This window comes from Argopecten irradians, chromosome 9 (genome assembly GCF_041381155.1).
Source record: "Argopecten irradians isolate NY chromosome 9, Ai_NY, whole genome shotgun sequence".
NCBI classification, from domain to species: domain Eukaryota; kingdom Metazoa; phylum Mollusca; class Bivalvia; order Pectinida; family Pectinidae; genus Argopecten; species Argopecten irradians.
Genome location: NC_091142.1, coordinates 8,390,052 through 8,409,512, shown reverse-complemented (window position 1 = coordinate 8,409,512; position 19,461 = coordinate 8,390,052). Strand labels below are relative to the sequence as shown.

At 33.7% G+C, this 19,461-nt stretch overlaps 1 protein-coding gene across 2 annotated transcripts; it reads left to right on the top strand.

Annotated features, from left to right (window-relative positions):
* The first annotated feature begins 144 nt into the window (after positions 1-144).
* LOC138331319 (eukaryotic translation initiation factor 3 subunit C-like) lies at positions 145-18,088 on the top strand. Of its 2 annotated transcripts, XM_069278851.1 has the most exons (24): positions 145-312; positions 1,094-1,211; positions 1,593-1,658; positions 2,313-2,389; positions 2,692-2,807; positions 3,451-3,576; positions 4,013-4,049; positions 4,389-4,471; positions 5,331-5,452; positions 6,052-6,160; positions 6,453-6,715; positions 7,267-7,363; positions 8,010-8,122; positions 8,418-8,565; positions 8,962-8,994; positions 9,498-9,698; positions 10,119-10,244; positions 10,726-10,879; positions 11,257-11,450; positions 12,089-12,292; positions 13,344-13,506; positions 14,656-14,688; positions 16,440-16,682; positions 17,502-18,088. In XM_069278851.1, exons 2-24 carry the CDS (start codon positions 1,108-1,110, stop codon positions 17,534-17,536), a joined length of 2,847 nt encoding a protein of 948 aa, XP_069134952.1. In that variant the 5' UTR covers positions 145-312; positions 1,094-1,107; the 3' UTR covers positions 17,537-18,088. The 2 variants fall into 2 exon arrangements, with proteins under 2 accessions (XP_069134952.1, XP_069134953.1); XM_069278852.1 differs by lacking the exon at positions 14,656-14,688 and having other exon boundaries at positions 146-312; positions 17,502-18,086.
* The last annotated feature ends 1,373 nt before the right edge of the window (positions 18,089-19,461 follow it).

Sequence of the window (19,461 nt, the reverse complement as noted above, 5' to 3'; positions counted from 1 at the left end):
GATTTTTTAATTCTATTTTTTAAATACATATATGTTTTAATGTTGCTTTTCAAGATTTAAAAAATACTTGTCTTACTTACATGTTTCCGCCCTGTTCCGGATATAGCGCAACGTCCTACTTTCACTTTAGATATCCAACTCACATTTTGATGACGTAGTACGCAATCCATGTGGTTTCGGCATGCGCCATTTCTCACGACCAAATCGGACATAATTTGATAGCAGCTGTCTATTTTCATCTTCATGAACTGCTTTTTGATAACATTATTGGATCAAATTGAGATAAACATTGACACTTATACATAAGTACGGGTAAGTGTGTTTAAATCTGATCATTAATATCGTTCAACCGTTGCAAATAGGAATGCCGGTAACAGAATAAAGAGAAGAAAAGAGGGGGGGGGGGGGCGAATTCTAGTGCAATATGTTGAATGTAAGTGCAATAAGAGCAAGTGTATCCATTGCTAGTGATCAAGGCATTCCATCGGTCTCGATTATAGAATGGTATTACTATTAATGCCCACTCAGATGAAAACACATTTCCCTCAACTCCATCTTGTATTTGCCAGGTTGTGCAAAACCACGCATATGGGTGTAACAATATTAATCCTGCATTTGAGTAAACATGCTTCCATTATGCTGTTGATTGGACAAAACTTCTAACAGCATTGTGCATACAACAAGAATAAGTAAGGAAGAGAGGATTATTTGTGTTATGGTCCAGGCTCCTTAATAATCTGTACATGATTTCCAGAATAGAGTTTTCAGTTATATTTGTTAGGGTCTTGGATGACTAGCCCGGGATACTCTAGCTAGCCCTGACACCAGACTTGGGCATTTTAACAGATAGATGTCTGGGATAGGACATCTATCTGTACAATGTCTAAGTCTGTTGTCAGCTAGTCCTGATTATCTCGGATATTGGGTAACCGACTTCATTGTAAACATGCATGTATATGCACCCTGTATACGTGTACGCTGCATCGCGACCTACTTCAACATTAATAGCTTAATGCATAATGCATAATAAAAAGATGGAGACTTGTGTCTACAGATTCATGATACAAATATTCTTGTAATCATTGTATTGCAGAATTCTAAATAATTATGGCGGGACGTTTCTTCCGAGGATCAGACTCTGAGTCTGACAGCTCAAGTGATAGTGATGAACCAACATTCGCACCACAGAAAGATAGGCCTATGAGGCCTGCGTAAGTATTACTTTTAACCTTCACAATAGTTCACGATTTCCTCTGGATCATTGTTGAGGACCAATTATAGACTAGTGTTAGCTAGAAAAATTTCAATTTATTACCAGTAATTGCAAACACAAACCGATTGATAATCAATAGTTCTATCGTTAATAAGCATGTTTTGGAAGTTTAATTTGAGAATGACAAGTTCTGCATCCATGCAATGAAAACATTATTTTAATGCATTTTCTGAAACCTACCAATAAATTAATAACAAAATCTGTTAAAAGTGTATTATAGCTCGTTGTTTTGGTCTAATTTTACAAACTAAAATGGTTTTGGTTGAAGTAAGTATTACCATTAAAATCATATTTAGATGAATAAATTTTCTGATTTCAGGGCTTTCCAGTTGAGTGACGATGAAGAGGAACAAACTCGAGTTGTACGCAGTGCTAAAGACAAAAGGTAATATTATTGATAGTTAATTGTATAACTTTGATTCACCATTTGATATACCGTATTCGACACAATAAGCGCCCAGGGCGTTTGAAAAATGAAAAGGTGCTTTTAAGACGAAATTATTGCAAATCTATACAATTTTGTATAGTTATGGTATTTGTTTATGCCAGGGCAATTAAAATCGAGGCCTCAAAAAGGGGGAGGGGCGTTTATAGGAACATGGGCGCTTTTTGGGTCGAATAAGGTATTTTGAAATTCTGTTACATTTATTTGTAACAGAGATGAGTAATTGTAGAAAGATAAAATGTCAACAAATTAAAAATGTGTGAAACTATTACTGACATCAGAGAAATGAAGTTTAAATACATTATAGAGTGTTAATAAATCAATAAAAAACAAAGCTCTATATAGCTGGAAAATGCTGACAAAATACAACAGGAAAATAATTATAATGAAAGTAAAAATTGAAACATAAGAAGCATAGAGTATATTGTATCTGACACAGACGAGAAAAAATAATTACAACTATCTGAAGATACATGTTTGAAAAGAAAGTGATTTTAGTCGCCTGTTATTACAAAAAGCATACTTGTAACTACGTATACTAATGATGGAGGCTTTAGTTTGGGATTAGTGCATTTATGTTAATTAATTTGACAGGTATGAAGAACTGCGAAAAATCATAAAGTTAATAGGAAACCACAAGAAGATTAAGGATATGTCAAAGGTCTTGTCAGGTGGGTGCAATTTCTGTAACATATCAGTTAATAACTGATGAGTGTTAGGAATTTAAAAAAAAAAAAAAAAAAAAAAAAAAAAAAATTATGAAATACAACAAGTTGCTAAGACATGCCTTGTCATGTTGTCTTTATGAGATAAATATATATAAGTTATATTTATCAGTTGGTATAATGAAAACCTAGTATATTTATGAGATATTTAATAATTATAGTTATCAGTATATAACATGAAAACCTGGTATATTTGTATACAATACAACCTTATGAAAGGAAATTACTAGTGTTCAATTGTATTCCAGGTTTTGAGGATTTAGGCCGTGCTTACGACAAAGCTAAGAAGGTGGTAGATAAAGAAGGTGGCACCCCACGGTTCTACATACGATGTCTGTCAGAGTTGGAAGAATTTGTTAATGAGGTAAAATACACGCGATAAGTTATTAACTGTTTACTTTCACTGAGACATACCCTCAGATTTTGTTGTCTTCAACTCTGGTAAATAAACATTCGTTATTGACAAAAAATATTAATGCAAAACAAATCAACAGATCTTGAATATGTTTGATATTTTGAAGGATTTTCTTGAGTTATTTGCTTCTGACTTAAAAGGCTAGACTATACAATCATATGGTGTCATATATTTCCATGTACTGCTTTTAATTATTCCTTTGTAATTGACCTTGAACTTTGGAAATTGTCCTTTGTGATTGACCTTGACCTTTGTTTTTCATCTGTGTCTGCCTCTCACAAAAACATGTCTCATGCAGTGGGAATGCCAGAAAATGTCTTGGAATATTGTCCAATATCTTTTGTCAGTGAAATAAATTGATATATATGACCAAAAGATCCTGGATCAATAATATAAAAACCTTTTATCAAAACTGCAAATAAAACTACAAAATGAAAAATGTTTCAGTAAATTTTGAAGTTGTCACCATAAGTAATGAAAAATGGACCCACAGGTCGACAAAATTTCCCTCGTAGAAAGGTCTTTTGGCAATAGTTACCCCTTCTGGTTTGCAGTTTACTACTGTACCTGACTCATTGTCTGTTGTTTTCAGTGCTGGGAGGATAGAGAGGCTAGAAAACAGATGAGCAAGAACAATGCCAAAGGTTTGACAACTCTTCGACAGAAGCTTCGAAAGTACAATCGCGATTTTGAGGAGCAAATCAGCAGTTATAGAGAGGTAAATTTGTAGCTGAATTGTAACTGTCTGTAATTTGATATATAAAAGTAGTTAATCAATTGTTAGCCATAGAATTATATGTAAGAATAGTTTAGAACATTATAGAAATAAAAAGATCTTGTTTCTTTTAATAACAGCTGTATCTGACTTCAGAAAATCGATAAATTCTTATGACCTTTGCTGTATAAGCTGAGATTTCTTCTTATACCCCCACCATTTGATTATTACCAATGTCTATCCTGTCCCGTTCCATCATGAAAGAAGGATACATAGTTTTATCCATGTCTTTCCCATCATGTCTTTTTAAGTTTGTTCAGAGTTTGAGGAAATTGCTTTAATGACAACATTTCCAGTATGAAAAAATTTTGGTTACCTACTTCATTTTGAATTTTTTTTTATTCATTTATAAAAATAAAAAACTGAATGTCTATTTCAGCATCCTGATGAAGGTGATGAGGATGAAGAGGAAAAAGGTAATGAATTTATTCAGATGAAAGATAAAATATGAAATAACATGATAAAGAAACCAGTGTGCTTCTTGTATAATTTCAAACCATTCCAACTATTTTTTATGCTATAAACAGGTATGATACGGACTTGTAGTTTTGTATACAGTAAGCCATCTTTATCTCTTTTCAATCTAGAGATATACAACATGCCTTAGGAAATAAATCAAAATATCTCTGTAAACCAGGTCAATAAATGTATCTTTACATCTGATTTTTACACTGGGCATATACAGCATAATGTAGGTAAACAAACCATCATATCTCCCTCAGATCAGGTCAATAAATGTAAATGTTGTGTTGTAGTGGAAGAGAAGGAGGTTGATACAGAAGAAATAGCTCCAGCACCTGTCGTACCCGAATCTGCACCTGTCTTCCAGAAACAGGAGGTACATAAACTACTACATCTTCCATGATGAAGATATCAACCTTACAGTATTTCTATCAAATAAGTTAGAAACCAATTGTTTATAGTCTAAGCCTCCATTCTGAAAATCTCTTCAATATATTAAAAAAACAACTGAATTTTGTAATACCTACTGTTGTGTGGTTTGCACTAAATTAATCTCTTTAAAAAAATCCTTGAAATTTCAAGGGTAAGGGGTTAAAGTGTTAAAATTTGTAGTGCAGTATTGAAGAATTCCAAGGACTCGTTTTTCTGAGGTTTTGGTTGCTGTAGAATAACTGGCACTCATATAAAATATCCTTTCTCATTCTGTGATAAAGGGTTGTAGATTTGTGCCGACATTAATCAGAAGGATAATTAGCTACACTGGTCCTTACCACTTGTAGTCAGTCCCCTTCCGACAGGCTTCCAAACTACCTTTATTGAATAAGAAATTGAAACGATCATAGACTCATTTAATTAATTCTTAGCCTTGATATTGAATTTACATGAGATTTATAACAATTCAGGAGTACACATGAAAACAACTTTCAACAGAATTTCATGGCCAGATTCATGGGATTTGGTAATTTCATTGTATTTCATGTGTATTTCATATGTGTTTCATGACATTAATGTACAGTTCTGATGCTATTGATCACGAAAATTTGATCAACAGAATAATCAGCAATGGTTAAATTGCATATACATGTACAAGGTATTTAATGAAAGCAAGATAACATCATTTGAATACTTTCAAATTTGGTTTTCTTGGTTTTAGTCAATATCACCAAAGTTTTGACCGCAGGAAATATGCTGTATTAAAAATGTTTTCAGTAAATGTCCTGGCTTTTAAATTAAAGGGTGATAATCTTGATGATGATGATCTCAGTGACTGGAGTTCCTCGGAAACAGACTCCTCGTCCTCAGACAGTGAAATGGAAGTCGGACCTGGAGGTTACACACTGTCTATGTTCTTAAAAAAGTAAGATATAGAAGAAAAAAAACCTTATGTTGTGTGTTTAATTATACATATTTAGACCCTTCTAGTTCAAAGGCTAGAATAGTTAATTTTAGAATTTCACGGATGAATGAGTTATGGTTAAATGAATTAGAAATATTTACCTAGGATGACAAAGGTTTGAAAAAAAAAATATTAAAGAATTCACTTAAGTGAATTGTTGGGCAATGAAGTTTAATAAATGATTTCATTGGCCTTCCAAAAGTCCTTGCATATCAAAATGATAGTCAAGTTCTACTGGCGATGTCCATATTTAACCATTGAAATTATGGAATAGCCCCGTGTTAATTTAGAACAGTTTTAAAAAACATATTCTTTGAAAGCGAGGCTGCAGTGCATGGAAATTTCATCATGGACATAGCCAGCCGGGAGGACATTTTAGGATTCCTATATTATGAATTGATTTCGTTACATGCAGAGCAATTTTCATGGGAAATTTTATTTTTCTATATCATAATATAAGAAATTATACTTGATATATTTACGCCATTTTTGCCTTTCTTTTCCCGCTTATTCACTTTAATTGTGATGAAATTACGATAAGAGATTTGATTGGATTGTAGGAAACCGGGTGAGGAAGGCCCAAAGAAAGAGGGAAAGAAAGACAGAGCCAAGAAAGAGTCTCGACCCAAATGGCAGCCTGTGAAGAAACCAGCCTACTCTGCTGTCAAGGTTTTTGTCTTTTTAAAGAATGTTTCTTTATATGTCAACTTTACTATATAAATACTATGTGTATTAGAAGGTGTCGCATTGCTAGGACATTGCTTAGAACAGTTGATTGTCTCAAATTGTTCTAATGCTTATTTCTAATTCAAGTTTTGTCCTGTGTTTGAGACAGCTGATTAAATTAAAAATATTTTTGAGAATAAATATTTTTCGAATGTCAAAATTTAAAAGGAGTTATGTTGAAAATTTTTGAATTTGAAGAAATTATGTCTTGTAATTTCCGTTCTGTTTAATTCAGGAAAAGACCGTGATGTTTGCTAAGGAGGCTGATATCACACACGAGGCTGTTGTGAAGAAATTAGCTGAGATTATTGCTGCCCGAGGAAAGAAAGGAACAGACCGAAGTGAACAGATAGAGTTGCTCAAGGAATTAATGACCATTGCTGACGGAAAAGGTCTCGGACCAGCTATCAGCGTAAAGATCATGTTTCACATCCTGGCCGCCATTTACGATTACAATCCAAACATTGCTACCTGTATGAGGACCGAGATGTGGGAAGTGTACGTATTTCTGTGAATCTGTTCACCCCTGAAATAAATTTAGTCTATTCTAAATCAAGGACTAGACAGTCCATTAAAAATTTCAGGGGTGAATGAGTAAATGTCTGTAAGGTATCACATTAGCCAATATATAGTTAAATTTTGTGATTGTAAAATTTTGAGATACTGTTAAACTTTTTCTCAGGGGACTTGTTTTCGCGAATTATATTCAAATCCTTTGAAATCATCATTTACATGACCGGCTTCGATATGTAAATCCTTAATTTTGATAAATTTTGCCAGATACTATTTTTCACCAATTTAGATGAATTAAAGAATTTAGTGAAATTAAAAGTCCCCCCAAATATAAGCATATATTTAGTATTTAAAGAGGTTAAGATGTCAGACATTTTGCCACATGCTTTCAACCCTCTGGGCTGTGTGAATCTGATGTGGGAGAGTTGTATAGAGTGGCGGCAGGATTTTTTGACATCTAAAATCACATCTTTGGTTTTTGGGATTAACCATACCTGGACACTATTTTAGTATCTCTGCATTTCTTTGTTTTAAAGGTGTCTTACCTTCATCAAGAAATTACTAGGTGTCCTCAAAGAAAATAGAGATATAACAATAGGTGACAACATCTTGGAGGAGAGTGAGGTCCTTGATGTAAGTATCTTTATCAAATTATGTCAGTGTTATGGAGATATAGAAGAGAAAATATTGCTACACAAAGTAAATGTGATATTAAGAGGAATGTGATATTAAGCAGAATGTGACATTAACCAACATGACATTAAGTGGCTTCACTGTATGCTGTAAAAAACTGGTCTATTGAGAGTGCATTCTGAATGAAAAATAAAACTTTTTATTATAGATAGAGTACACTTATTTTTTGTGTTACAGTTCCAAGACATGAAAACAAATATTAGAAATTGTATTGTGAAATGACAAAGGAACAATAAGCAGAGAAAAATACATTATTTTTATTGCATCCTTAAAATGTGTGTCATACTTATTTCATAATTGTACGATGAGACCAGAAACATAGTTTTTAGAGCAAAGTTGTGAATGGGACTCTAAAAATGATATTTTGTATCTATTAAAAATGTGTGAATGAATAGGATAAGAAGTGTGTGTATCTACTGTGCTTCATTACATGTAAGTAGATATTTGAGATAAAAGAGCTCAGAGCTGTAGAGTATGTTGTATTTTAGTTAAAAGAGCGCAGATAGAGCTATAATGTGTGCTATATTTGAGTAAGTATTTGAGTTAAATGAGTAAATATGTTGATAGAGTTGTATATATTTGACAGGCATCGCCCTACAGAGTGAGAGGCTGTATCCTAACTCTAGTGGAGAGACTGGACGAGGAATTCACAAAGATGTTACAGGCCTGTGACGCTCACAGTACAGAATACGTAGACAGGTAGGGGTCAGAGTTCAGGCTTGGATTTGGTGTTATTCATGTGCTTTACATAAACTGTTAGTATCCAAGTAAAATGAACTAAACTGACTGACTGGGGAGTGTAGTTGAAATTGATACTTCATATTTTTTCCTGCTTTTTAACTTGCATTGTCATCTTAATAGCTATACAATATAATCCATATTTTACTTTACACCTCACCATATTTTTGCCAAATGATATTGTTAAAAGAAAAAAGAAGAAATGAAATCAAGTCTGTAAATTAGTGAGCATTAAAGAGTTCCATGCTATGTTTAGATTGAAGGACGAGTCAGTGATGTGCGAAATCCTGGAACAGCTTCAGCAGTATTTGGAGTACCGATCATCACCAGGAGAGCCATGTCGGGCGACATCTTCTGAGCTGTGTCGTATTTACCTCCGTAGGGTGGAACACACATACTACAAGGTATTTACATAGATACAGAATAATTTCTGTTGGAAAGAAGATGTTTAACTGGTTGTTGGATAACCATTTTAAATTACGTATTTGCATAATATTACAGTCATCTGCCCATGCAGGGAGGTATTGATTGTGACACTATGGTTTTTTTTTAAAAAAAAAGATGTGTAATTTAATCACAAAATGATGACGTTCTAATGAATTCCAACCAGCATGGGAGGTAATTCTGTAACTTTGAAAAAATCTCGCTTCCTGTTCTAATGTTTATTGTCCAGTATTGAAAAGTGTGATGTCTGCCATGGATGATCTCATTATTAATGGTATATACATTATTGAATATATAAATGGCAATTTGAAGACTATATTGAATACTATTTTACTTCATCCAAATTCATTTTTCAGTTTGATCGTACAATATTTGACGAAGGATTTGATGTAAGTATTGAATTCACATCTGTGAAAAAAAATAGATTAAGGTGATTGAAAATTGATTTCATAGTTAATGTTATGATCGTTAACATAAAGTAGCTAGAAAAAAAGAAATATAAATTTGATTAATTGCCATATTGTTTTTACTTTTTTCCTAGTTTTCAATATTGAATAAGTGTAAGATTTCAAACTTTGTGATTCAAAATACTGTCTGCATAAAAAAAGGAAACATTTCATTATCTACTTTAAACTTTCCAGAATTTTACTTTCCTTATTGATTATAGCTACCTTGACCTTTGATTTTATATAGGTCACAATTACCTTGACCTTTTACTTGATAGATCATATTAACCTTGACCTTTCTAGAGCACACTACTGACTTGATAGGTCACACTAACCTTGACCTTTGACTTGATTGAGGTCACACTATGAGTACATTACCTTGACCTTTGACTTACATTACTGTCACACTACTTTACTATCATTTACCTTGACCTTTTAATTGACAGGGAGTGGATACCAGTAAGGTCCTAATGGCAGACCTGTGTAAATACATCTATGCTAAGGATAACACCGATCGTCTGAGGACACGGGCGATGCTGTGCCAAATTTACCACCATGCCCTGCACGACCGTTGGTACCAAGCCCGAGACCTCATGCTCATGTCTCATCTCCAGGACAACATACACCACTCTGATGTCCCCACACAGGTCAGAGGTCATTGTGTGTCAATGTTTATAGGTCATTGATGTCATAGGTCAAATTCAATGTCATTCATTTCAAATGTCCATGCTGTTGATGTACTGTTTGCGTAAATATTTTCGTGTGTGATAAAATTTCGCATATTTAGTGGGTAACGGATGACTCATGAAAATAATCTTTTTGCAAAAAATTTCAATCAAAGGTACTGTTGAACATCTATGGGGGTTTAATTCTTTGTTTTTTTTTTTAGAGGATTGCATATACAGCCCCTCACTGAAGTTTACTACTGTAAAAAATTTTTTCTGTAAATTTAGAGCACTTGTGGAACTTTTCTCCATTAATCCATTAGTTTCTTAAAACAATTTTGACTGTATCCATTAATTTGAAATGTGTTGATAAAGAGCACCTGTTTGACTTCCCTCCTCTAGATCCTCTACAACAGGACAATGGTACAGCTTGGTCTGTGTGCCTTCCGTCAGGGTATGACACGTGACGCCCACAACGCTCTGGTCGATATACAGAGTGGAGGTCGTGCTAAGGAACTCCTGGCCCAGGTAAGTCGCCCTTCACTCTGAAGCTGATGTGGGCCCTTTTAGCTGTGCAATTTCTATGTCAAAAGAGATCTTTATTTGTGCAATACTTTCCAAAAATAACTATGCCTCAGTGTGTAAATTATATCCACTGGAACTTATCTATATTGCTTTAATGACATTTTATTGGAACATATCTTTATTGTTATTAATGATATTAATATTGTATTCCAAATATTCTCAATTCATGTATAACCATTCCTGAAAATTGCCATTATGAACAAATATTTCTTTGATTGCAACATTATTTTAGATAGTGCAATATCATTAATAACAATATAGATATGTTCTAGTAAGAAATCATTGATAGCAATGGAAATGTTGATATTTCCAATTGATGAACTTAAGACATTTTCATTTTGCCATGGGAATAATGACAAATTCATCGTATGTGTCTGTATTCAAACCAACAAGTTAGTTCATATTTGGTTATTTTTGTTACCAGGGACTTTTGCTACAAAGACAACATGAGAGGACACCAGAACAGGAGAAGATAGAGAAGCGACGTCTGCTGCCGTACCACATGCACATTAACCTGGAGCAGCTGGAGTGTGTTTATCTAGTGTCTGCCATGCTGATGGAGATACCCTACATGGCAGGTAGGTATCAATTACAGGGGGCATCTGTGGGTGATGGTTTTTCACCTAATACTCAGGCTTTCTCCTCCACTAGCAAAATCTGATTTAATTCCTTATACAAGGCAGGTCGATCACTTACAGGAATCTGACTACCACAAGGAACTGGCCATAGGTTGATGTTATTTCATCAAGTACTCTGGCTTTCTTTTCCATAGGTAATTTGAACTTACATCAAATTGTAGGTCCTTTAATGTGAGAGAGATTGCTTCAGTACGATGTCAACTTGAATTGCATCAAGATTGACACATGTAGCCCTCATCAAAAGAACTTTACTTACTTATTCATATGCATTCCCATTCATAAGAAAAGTTAGAAGCTGTGATTTTTTTTATACACAGCTCACGAGATGGACGCCCGTCGGCGTATGATCAGTAAGAACTTCCATCACGTGTTACGGATGAGCGAGCGACAGACTCTGACAGGCCCACCAGAAAGTATGAGAGAACATGTTGTAGCAGCTTCAAAGGCAATGAAGACTGGAAACTGGAAAGAGTGCAAGAATTATATCATCAATGAAAAGATGAGCACAAAGGTATGAACTACTGTGAAGAAATTGAAATCTTTGTGGTGTCCAAGATAATGAATTATCATTATTTATGATATCTCAAAGGCTATTCAAAGACATAGGAAGTACAGTAATATAATAAGTAAACAGATTATTTTACCAGTCTACAACTTTTAAGCACTAGTCTGATGCCCACGACTACTAATTCTATATTTTATAAGAGTGGTAGTCTAAAATCCTTTGCTGATCATGACTGAAGTACGGGTGTATATTTAATTTGGACTAATGATTATATAGTCCATATGACTAGCAGCAAAAAAACTGTTTTACCTCTGTAAGGGAGGTTACACCAGAGTTGATCATTCTTATTTATGACTCTTGCTATTTGACAAGTTATGTGGTTTTCCAACAGCTCTTGTTGGAGATCAATTCCTTAAATGCACATCAATTTTTTGACACGAATATTTTAACTTTACTTGAGAAATTCCATTTTAAGCCATTTTAATTTTCATGATCTGGCTTTCAGCATATATAATGATTCAATCATTTTTCAATATTTCACAGATCAAATTTTCTCATTGATTAAAGCAATGTCTGGTTAAACGTAAAAATAATTACCACTGAAAAAATGGCCGCCTGTAATACAGTATATGTGTTTGTTTCAGGTTTGGGATCTGTTCTTTAAGCCAGAAAAAGTACAGGATATGATCACGACAAAGATCCAGGAGGAGAGTCTACGTACCTACTTATTTACCTACAGTAGTGTGTACGATTCACTCAGTCTCGTTACCCTGGCCAACATGTTCGAGCTGGAGAGGTCCATCGTACACTCCATCATCAGTAAAATGATTCTGAATGAGGAGCTCATGGTAAGGCACTCCAACCATTTGGCTTAATTAATTAAAGTTTAGAGTTTGGTTTTCATTAATTACAAATACACTGAAAAAATATCTATGAATAGATCAAACAGAAATCGCAAAGCTTGTTTTAATTTTAAACTCAAAGACTGTTTTGAAATATGTAATGTTTTAATGGTCTCTATCACAATCACAGTAAACCATCTTAACTGAATTTCGCCCTTTCCATTCCAAAATAAGTTTACAAAGAAAAAAGAAGAAAAAAATGTTCAAAGAATAATATTTGCCGATTTGAAAATTGAATGGAGATTCCTATCAATAAAATTGGGAGGATATATAAGTAGTTGAGTGACAGGCATCCCTGGATGAGCCAACACGATGAAATGATGTATTCAATGTTTCCTTTGACCGACATCCTCGAATGAGGCAACACGATTATTATTCGATGTTTCTTTTGACAGGCATCCCCAGATGAACCAACACGATTATGTGATGTATTCAATATTTCCTTTGACAGGCGTTTTTTTTTTTTTACAGTATTCAATATTCATTGTTTCCTTTGACAGGCATCTCTGATTGAACTAACACGATTATGTGATGTATTCAATATTTCCTTTGACAGGCGTCATTTTTTTACAGTATTCAATATTCATTGTTTCCTTTGACAAACGTCCCTTGACGAACCAACACAATTATGTGATATATTCAATGGTTTTTTTAACAGGCCTCATTTTTTTACAGTATTCAATATTCGATGTTTCCTTTGACAGGCGTCCCTGGATTAACCAACACAATTATGTGATGTATTCAATATTTCCTTTGACAGGTGTCTTTTTTTACAGTATTCAATATTCATTGTTTCCTTTGACAGGCGTCCCTGGATTAACCAACACGATTATGTGATGAATTCAATGATTCTTTTGACAGGTGTCTTTTTTTTAATAGTATTCAATATTCATAGTTTCCTTTGACAGACGTTCCTGGACGAACCAACACGATTATGTTTCTTTTGACAGGCGTCATTTTTTTTATAGTATTCAATATTCATTGTTTCCTTTGACAGGCGTCTCTGGATGAGCCAACACAAACAGTGGTGATGCATCGTACTGAACCGACTCGTCTCCAGTCTCTCGCCCTCCAACTCTCCGAGAAAGTCTCCTCCCTTGTGGACAATAATGAAAGGATTATGGACCTCAAGCAAGGAAACCTTTTCTTCGGCAAACAAAGTAAGAGAGAATTTAGAAGCAGATGAACTACTTCCCTTAGTAGTAGCTCTTTTGTAGACTTAGTATTAATAAATCACAAAGTTATTGTGAATTTGGGGGGAAAAACTAATTCACTAAATAACCATATTAACCATTATTTACTAATTCACAAAAAGCGGTGGTTATTGTACTAAGAACTTAATAACTAAACTTTTTCTGAAGTCGGTTTATCATTTGACTCATTTTAAGTGCCCCATAGGTTGCATCTGTTGATTTCACTTTAACATTATCAGTAACTGGAATCAAATGGTTGCCTTTCAAAATTGGGAAAGGTGCTGAAATCTTCATACCTTTTTGTGAAAATATTTGTTATATTGTTTGCGATCAGATTTTGATATTCAGTAGAAAAGAGTAAACAGGATTTTACAAAGGGGTAAAGAGTATTGAATAGCAAAAAATAGTTTTCATGAATTTCCTTTAACCGTGTAAATGAAAATGTTTTTGAAAACATGAAATATATAAATACAGAAGAAACTTTAACAATCTATTGATCTACTAGTTTTCATATAAAGGATAGTATTCCTATGTACTTTGTGGTAACATCCTGTTGGCGTCTAGGTTGCATAAGTATGCACAATGTTGCATAACTTAGAAGCAAGTGACAAGGAAGGATATACTATAAATATCATACTTATTTCAGCACCATTTAAAAAAATCAAAATTGATTAGAGGAAAAAATGCAATGATGAATTGATAAATTCTCAATAATTGTTCTATCAAAGTCTGGAAATTAGGAAAAGAAAATATGATAATTGCTAAAATTTATATGTTATGCATTATAGAGTCATCAAAACACTGCACTGAAATGCCAAACATTGGAGCAAAAATTGTAATATTTTCACTTTTCAGCAAATAAGTTCTCATAAATGATGTGATATGAGAGAAAAATACTCTTTCATATGCTTGGTATGAAAGATAGATGTTCCGACCTCCGACCTCACTAAACTAGGTGAAATCTTTAGTAACACCTTGGTTACCTAACAAAGTGACTTTGAGGGTAAAATATTCTTTTACCTTAATAACTTCATATTAACAGTCTTATAAATTAGATTACTTCAAAGTTGTGCTCACACAGCTACAGTACAGTGTATGTGCCTCTCGATATTGCAGCAGTCAAAACCGGCAATGTAGCTTCTGATACAGGCGAGTTTTCTAGAAATTCCCCTTTTCTTTCCTCTACTGCATGTTTAACAAGACTTTGTATTTCCATTGGATCCTGAAGTGTGTATCTATTAATATTTAAACTTTCTTTAACTAGATACAGTGCTTTAATGAGCTTTTTAGGTCCACTGAGATGTCGTCTTGTTTGACATATTATTTGATTGCCTTTCATCTGTTGTCTATTGGGAATGAATTAATTAATTTCTGTTATATGAATAAGATTTCTTAACTTATTCACCCCAGAAGACACATTTAGACTCTTCTAAACCAAAGACTAGACTAGTCCATTACAAATTTTCAGGGATAAATGAGTAAAAGGAACATCAGAAAGATGGAAGAAAAACAACTCAGGTGATGAGCCTCATTAGTCTTTTATTTAAGCAGTATAACGTTTGACACTCTCTCAATACAGTGATGATTTGACTCGCAATATCACTTGGAGTGGTGAGTTCCTTCACTCGGTGTGAGTTATCTGCCCTTTCCCGTTCCTCTGTCGTTTGATTGGTTATGTCCAAGGCTATTCCAACAGCTGCGTGGATGTTGGGAGGTTATTGGTGTGCGAGATTGCGGGTTGTCTCCCTTTATTTTCACCCTGGTTTTGGTTTGGGAAACCCTTTTATTGCTAGTATATGCACAGTGGACCCTAGTAAGTGGGAACACTTTTAAAACGGAAAAATTGAAATGACAAATTGTAATGTTTCAGAATGAATACCTTGGTACAATAATGTGTTGTAGAATAAATCAAGTGTCCAGATTATAAACTTCCACTGAACTTTGATGTGGCTTGGTTTTTATCAAGTGTTTTGTTGATAAATACTGATAATACATGTATGCACAAACATAATTAGATTAAATCATTTTTAAAATTAAAATCGGAAAACACATTCTTCATTTAGCACCTTTCACATATCAATCATTAAATGCTTTTAAACTACATACCTAGTAACAGCATATTCTCGAATAATGATATGATGTCACTATAAAGATGTGCATCATGTATTGTGATGTCACAAAATTAAAGATATATAATAATCTATAATTGAGTTTCGGTTTCCGTATTCAAGAAATGTTTTTTTCCTTTCTTTCCTCTGGATAGTATCACTTGATAAATAATTTATTAAATGTAAATATGATATTAAATTTATTTCTCTGTATCCAAATATTCCATTAATTATTACAGTTCCGTAATATAGGGGTCCTATAGTAGAGCCAGTGACATTCTGGGAGGAGGAGCTCTCATGTTGGTTTAAATGAATGACCTTGACCTGATTTGATTAGTCACAGGGGTCAAACCAGGTCAAAAGTTTTGTATTTCAGGTCTGCATGAATCACATGATACTCAGTTAATTAAATCAAATGACCTTATTATTCTCAAGGTTATGAAGATTGAAATAATTAAACATGTTAATTTTGGCTTCTAATTAAGGAATATTGACTTCCAAGTTTGTGAACAATATCTTAATTCAGTGGAAATCTTAAAAGGGTAAAATGTCAAATTTTACATTTCAATAGATCTAAATTCAAACAAAGCTTGTACATATGCCAACAAATTAACCTCTCAGTTACTTCAGAATTGATTTTATATTAGTATCTGATATTAAAACTTTTTGTGGTTTATTTTTTTGTAATTCGTAAGAAAGATTTTTTTTAAATATCTGAAATATTTGTAAAATTCGGAAAACAACTATTGTAGAATTTACACAGTTCCTTACTTTGATGCATTTGTGTTTCAGACCAACAGTTCAACTATCAAAATAACAACCAGAACCAAGGTGGCTGGCAGGGAAAAGGAAATCAGAAACGCTACGACGGCGGCGGAGATAACAAAGGATGGCAAAACAAGAACCGTTACAACGACGGCGATAAGGGGGGATGGCAAAACAAAAACCGTTATAACGACAACCGTAATAACGATAACAAGCCGGGCTGGAAACAATATGGAGGCTACAATAATCAGAACCAGAATAGCTGGGAAGGTTTGTAGTCATCTTGATCCTAACAGATTATCATATAAATTTTTTTTATAAAAGTTACAAAACGGTAATTCATTACAAACATGTTAATATGTTTGAATGCCTTGAAATTGTAAGAATATTGAGAGGGCTTCTTGAGACCAAACCTCTGTATAAAGACCACCTGCTTATGAAGACCATTAATATCACAATTTGACTTGTGTATTAAGACATTTTGTCTTTTATAATTAGTGATCATTTTCCCCATTGGTTGGTCTTTATAGACAGTTTTAACTCTATATGAACTTAAAGGCCCACTTCCTTTCCGAAACGGCTTTTAATTTTTAAAATGGGAATGTAAAACGAGATTGATAATTTTGTAGAGTCGCAAAAGTTATTATAAACTTACCGTTAATACTACACTTATCATCATCTTCTGAACAATTTAATTAAAGTAAATAGTATGTTAATTTTTTTTAATGCGGGTCGTCTTATGATTCCCGCCGTTGACCCAAATACCGCGCGGTAGTTGACTGTCACTGCACCAGACGGCAAAACAGCGACATGAATCTCCACAGTTATCTTATATTACGCAGGAAATCTAGCATATGTTTGGTGTTGTTACCTCATCTAAGGCCATCGATATGTATTTTCTCATGATATTAATGTTTTTAAGAAACCTTTAATTTTTTTCTCCGGAAAGGTAGTGGGCCTTTAAAGACTAGGGCCCCTCATTGGGCTGAATACAGTAATACCTACTATTAAATAAATGTAACTTTTCATATGTTCTACAAGATACAAATAGTCATATGTCTTATTTATTTCTTGTTTTGCTATTTTCAGGTCGTCGAAATCAGCGACAACAACAAAGGTATTAGATCTGCCTCGTCAAGTGTTCAAAGATTGTTTAAGTAACTGTTGGAATTCCAAGATATTTTGTGAGAAATCGTCAACATTTTTCTATATTTGACATCCTGTCTAATTTCAAGGAGAGTGCTTTTCTTGAAGAATTTTTGTTATTCTCAAAAATTTTCAGCAAACTCATGATTTGTACCTTGTCAGTTCAAATTGAAGCATTTGGATTGGGAATTGATAGTGTATATATTGCAAATATAAGTTTGCATCAGATTGTTAGGAATGGACTGTGTATTCCTATTTAAGTGAAGTGATCATGTAGAAATAACATGGAATTAGTTTTGATAACTTAGAGGAGATTGCTGGACTAAAATAAATGGTCTTCTCAAGATAACGATTGATTAATATGTGTCCTTGACGCATTTGACTTAATGTGCTAACTTGGAATAAGTGCTGGTGTGAAATAAACATTGGGAATTTTAAATGATCATTTGTGTGCATGCTACACAATATAAGCTAGGGATTGATACGGTTCATGTCACATCTATTTATGAAAAAATAATAAACCATTATCATTTGGCAATGTGTTGTTTGTGTGACTATCTAAAATGTCTGTTGTGGTTTTTTTTACACAATTGTAGATATCTAATCAACGTATCTAAAAAGAGTTCTAAGCAAATCTCATAATTTTGTGTCCGACTTTCCTATATCATGTGCTACTACCAACAGAATGCCAGTACCTAGGTTGTTTGTTTGAAGGTCTCGTCAACACTTTATCAATGTTGTGTTCAGGGTCATTAACTCATGAAAATTATATACAAATGATGTGTTAAATGTAAAGATGAAATATTGATATTAAAGTAAGATCAAATGTATATTAATTTAAAAAGCTAAATGTTCTTGAAAGTTTTTTCCTCAAAATCCAAATATTGGTGATGTGTGTGGTGAAAGTCAAAATATCAATTTCATATTAAATACAAATATCAAAATAATATGGTACTCGAGGTCAAATCTAAATATGGTGCTCAAGGTCAAATCAAGATACATGTATCATGGTGCTTAAGGTCAACTCCAAATATTGTGATGCTCAAAGCCAAATCCAAATAAAATGGTGTCAAGGTTAAATCTAAATATGAAACTCAAGGTCAACTCCAAATATGGTGATCAAGGTCAAATCCAAATATGAAGCTGAAGGTCAAATACAAATATGGTGCTCAAGGTCAAACACAAATATGGTGCTCAAGGTCAACTCCAAATATGGTGATCAAGGTCAAATCCAAATATCATGATGCTCAAGATCAAATACAAATATGGTGCTCAAGGTTAAATACCATTATGCTCTAGATTAAATCCAAATATGATGCTGAAGGTCAAATCCAAGTATCATGGTGCTCAAGGTCAAATACACAATATGGTGCTCAAGGTTTAATATCATGATGCTCAAAGTCAAATCCAAATGCTGTAAACATACTTATTTTAGTGCTAATGCACAAAAAAAAAATACTATAAATTAGTATTAATTAGTGTGGATATAATTTAATGCAATTCGGTGGTTTCATACCAGAAATACCATTTTACAGCATTGTACATGAATAAGTGCTTTAAAGACAGCTCTAAAATAAAAGTACCGCTAAAATAATCAGGTTTACAGTTGTGTGGATGCTCAATAATGTGAGCCATCCGGCGTCAACTTTTCCATTTAAACAAAAACCTGGAGACCTAGAGTCCTGAAATTTGGCATGTGACATGCTGGGATAAAGGGCAACAAAGTTTGTTCAAATGAATGACCTTGACCTTCATTCAAGGTCACAGGAGTCAAATAGGTCTTAAACAGACTTCTTCTTGATAAAAAAGTCCTAGAGACCTGAAATTGGGCCTGTGACATGCTGGGATGAAGAGCTACTAAGTTTGTACAAATGAATGACCTTGACCTTCATTCAAGGTCACA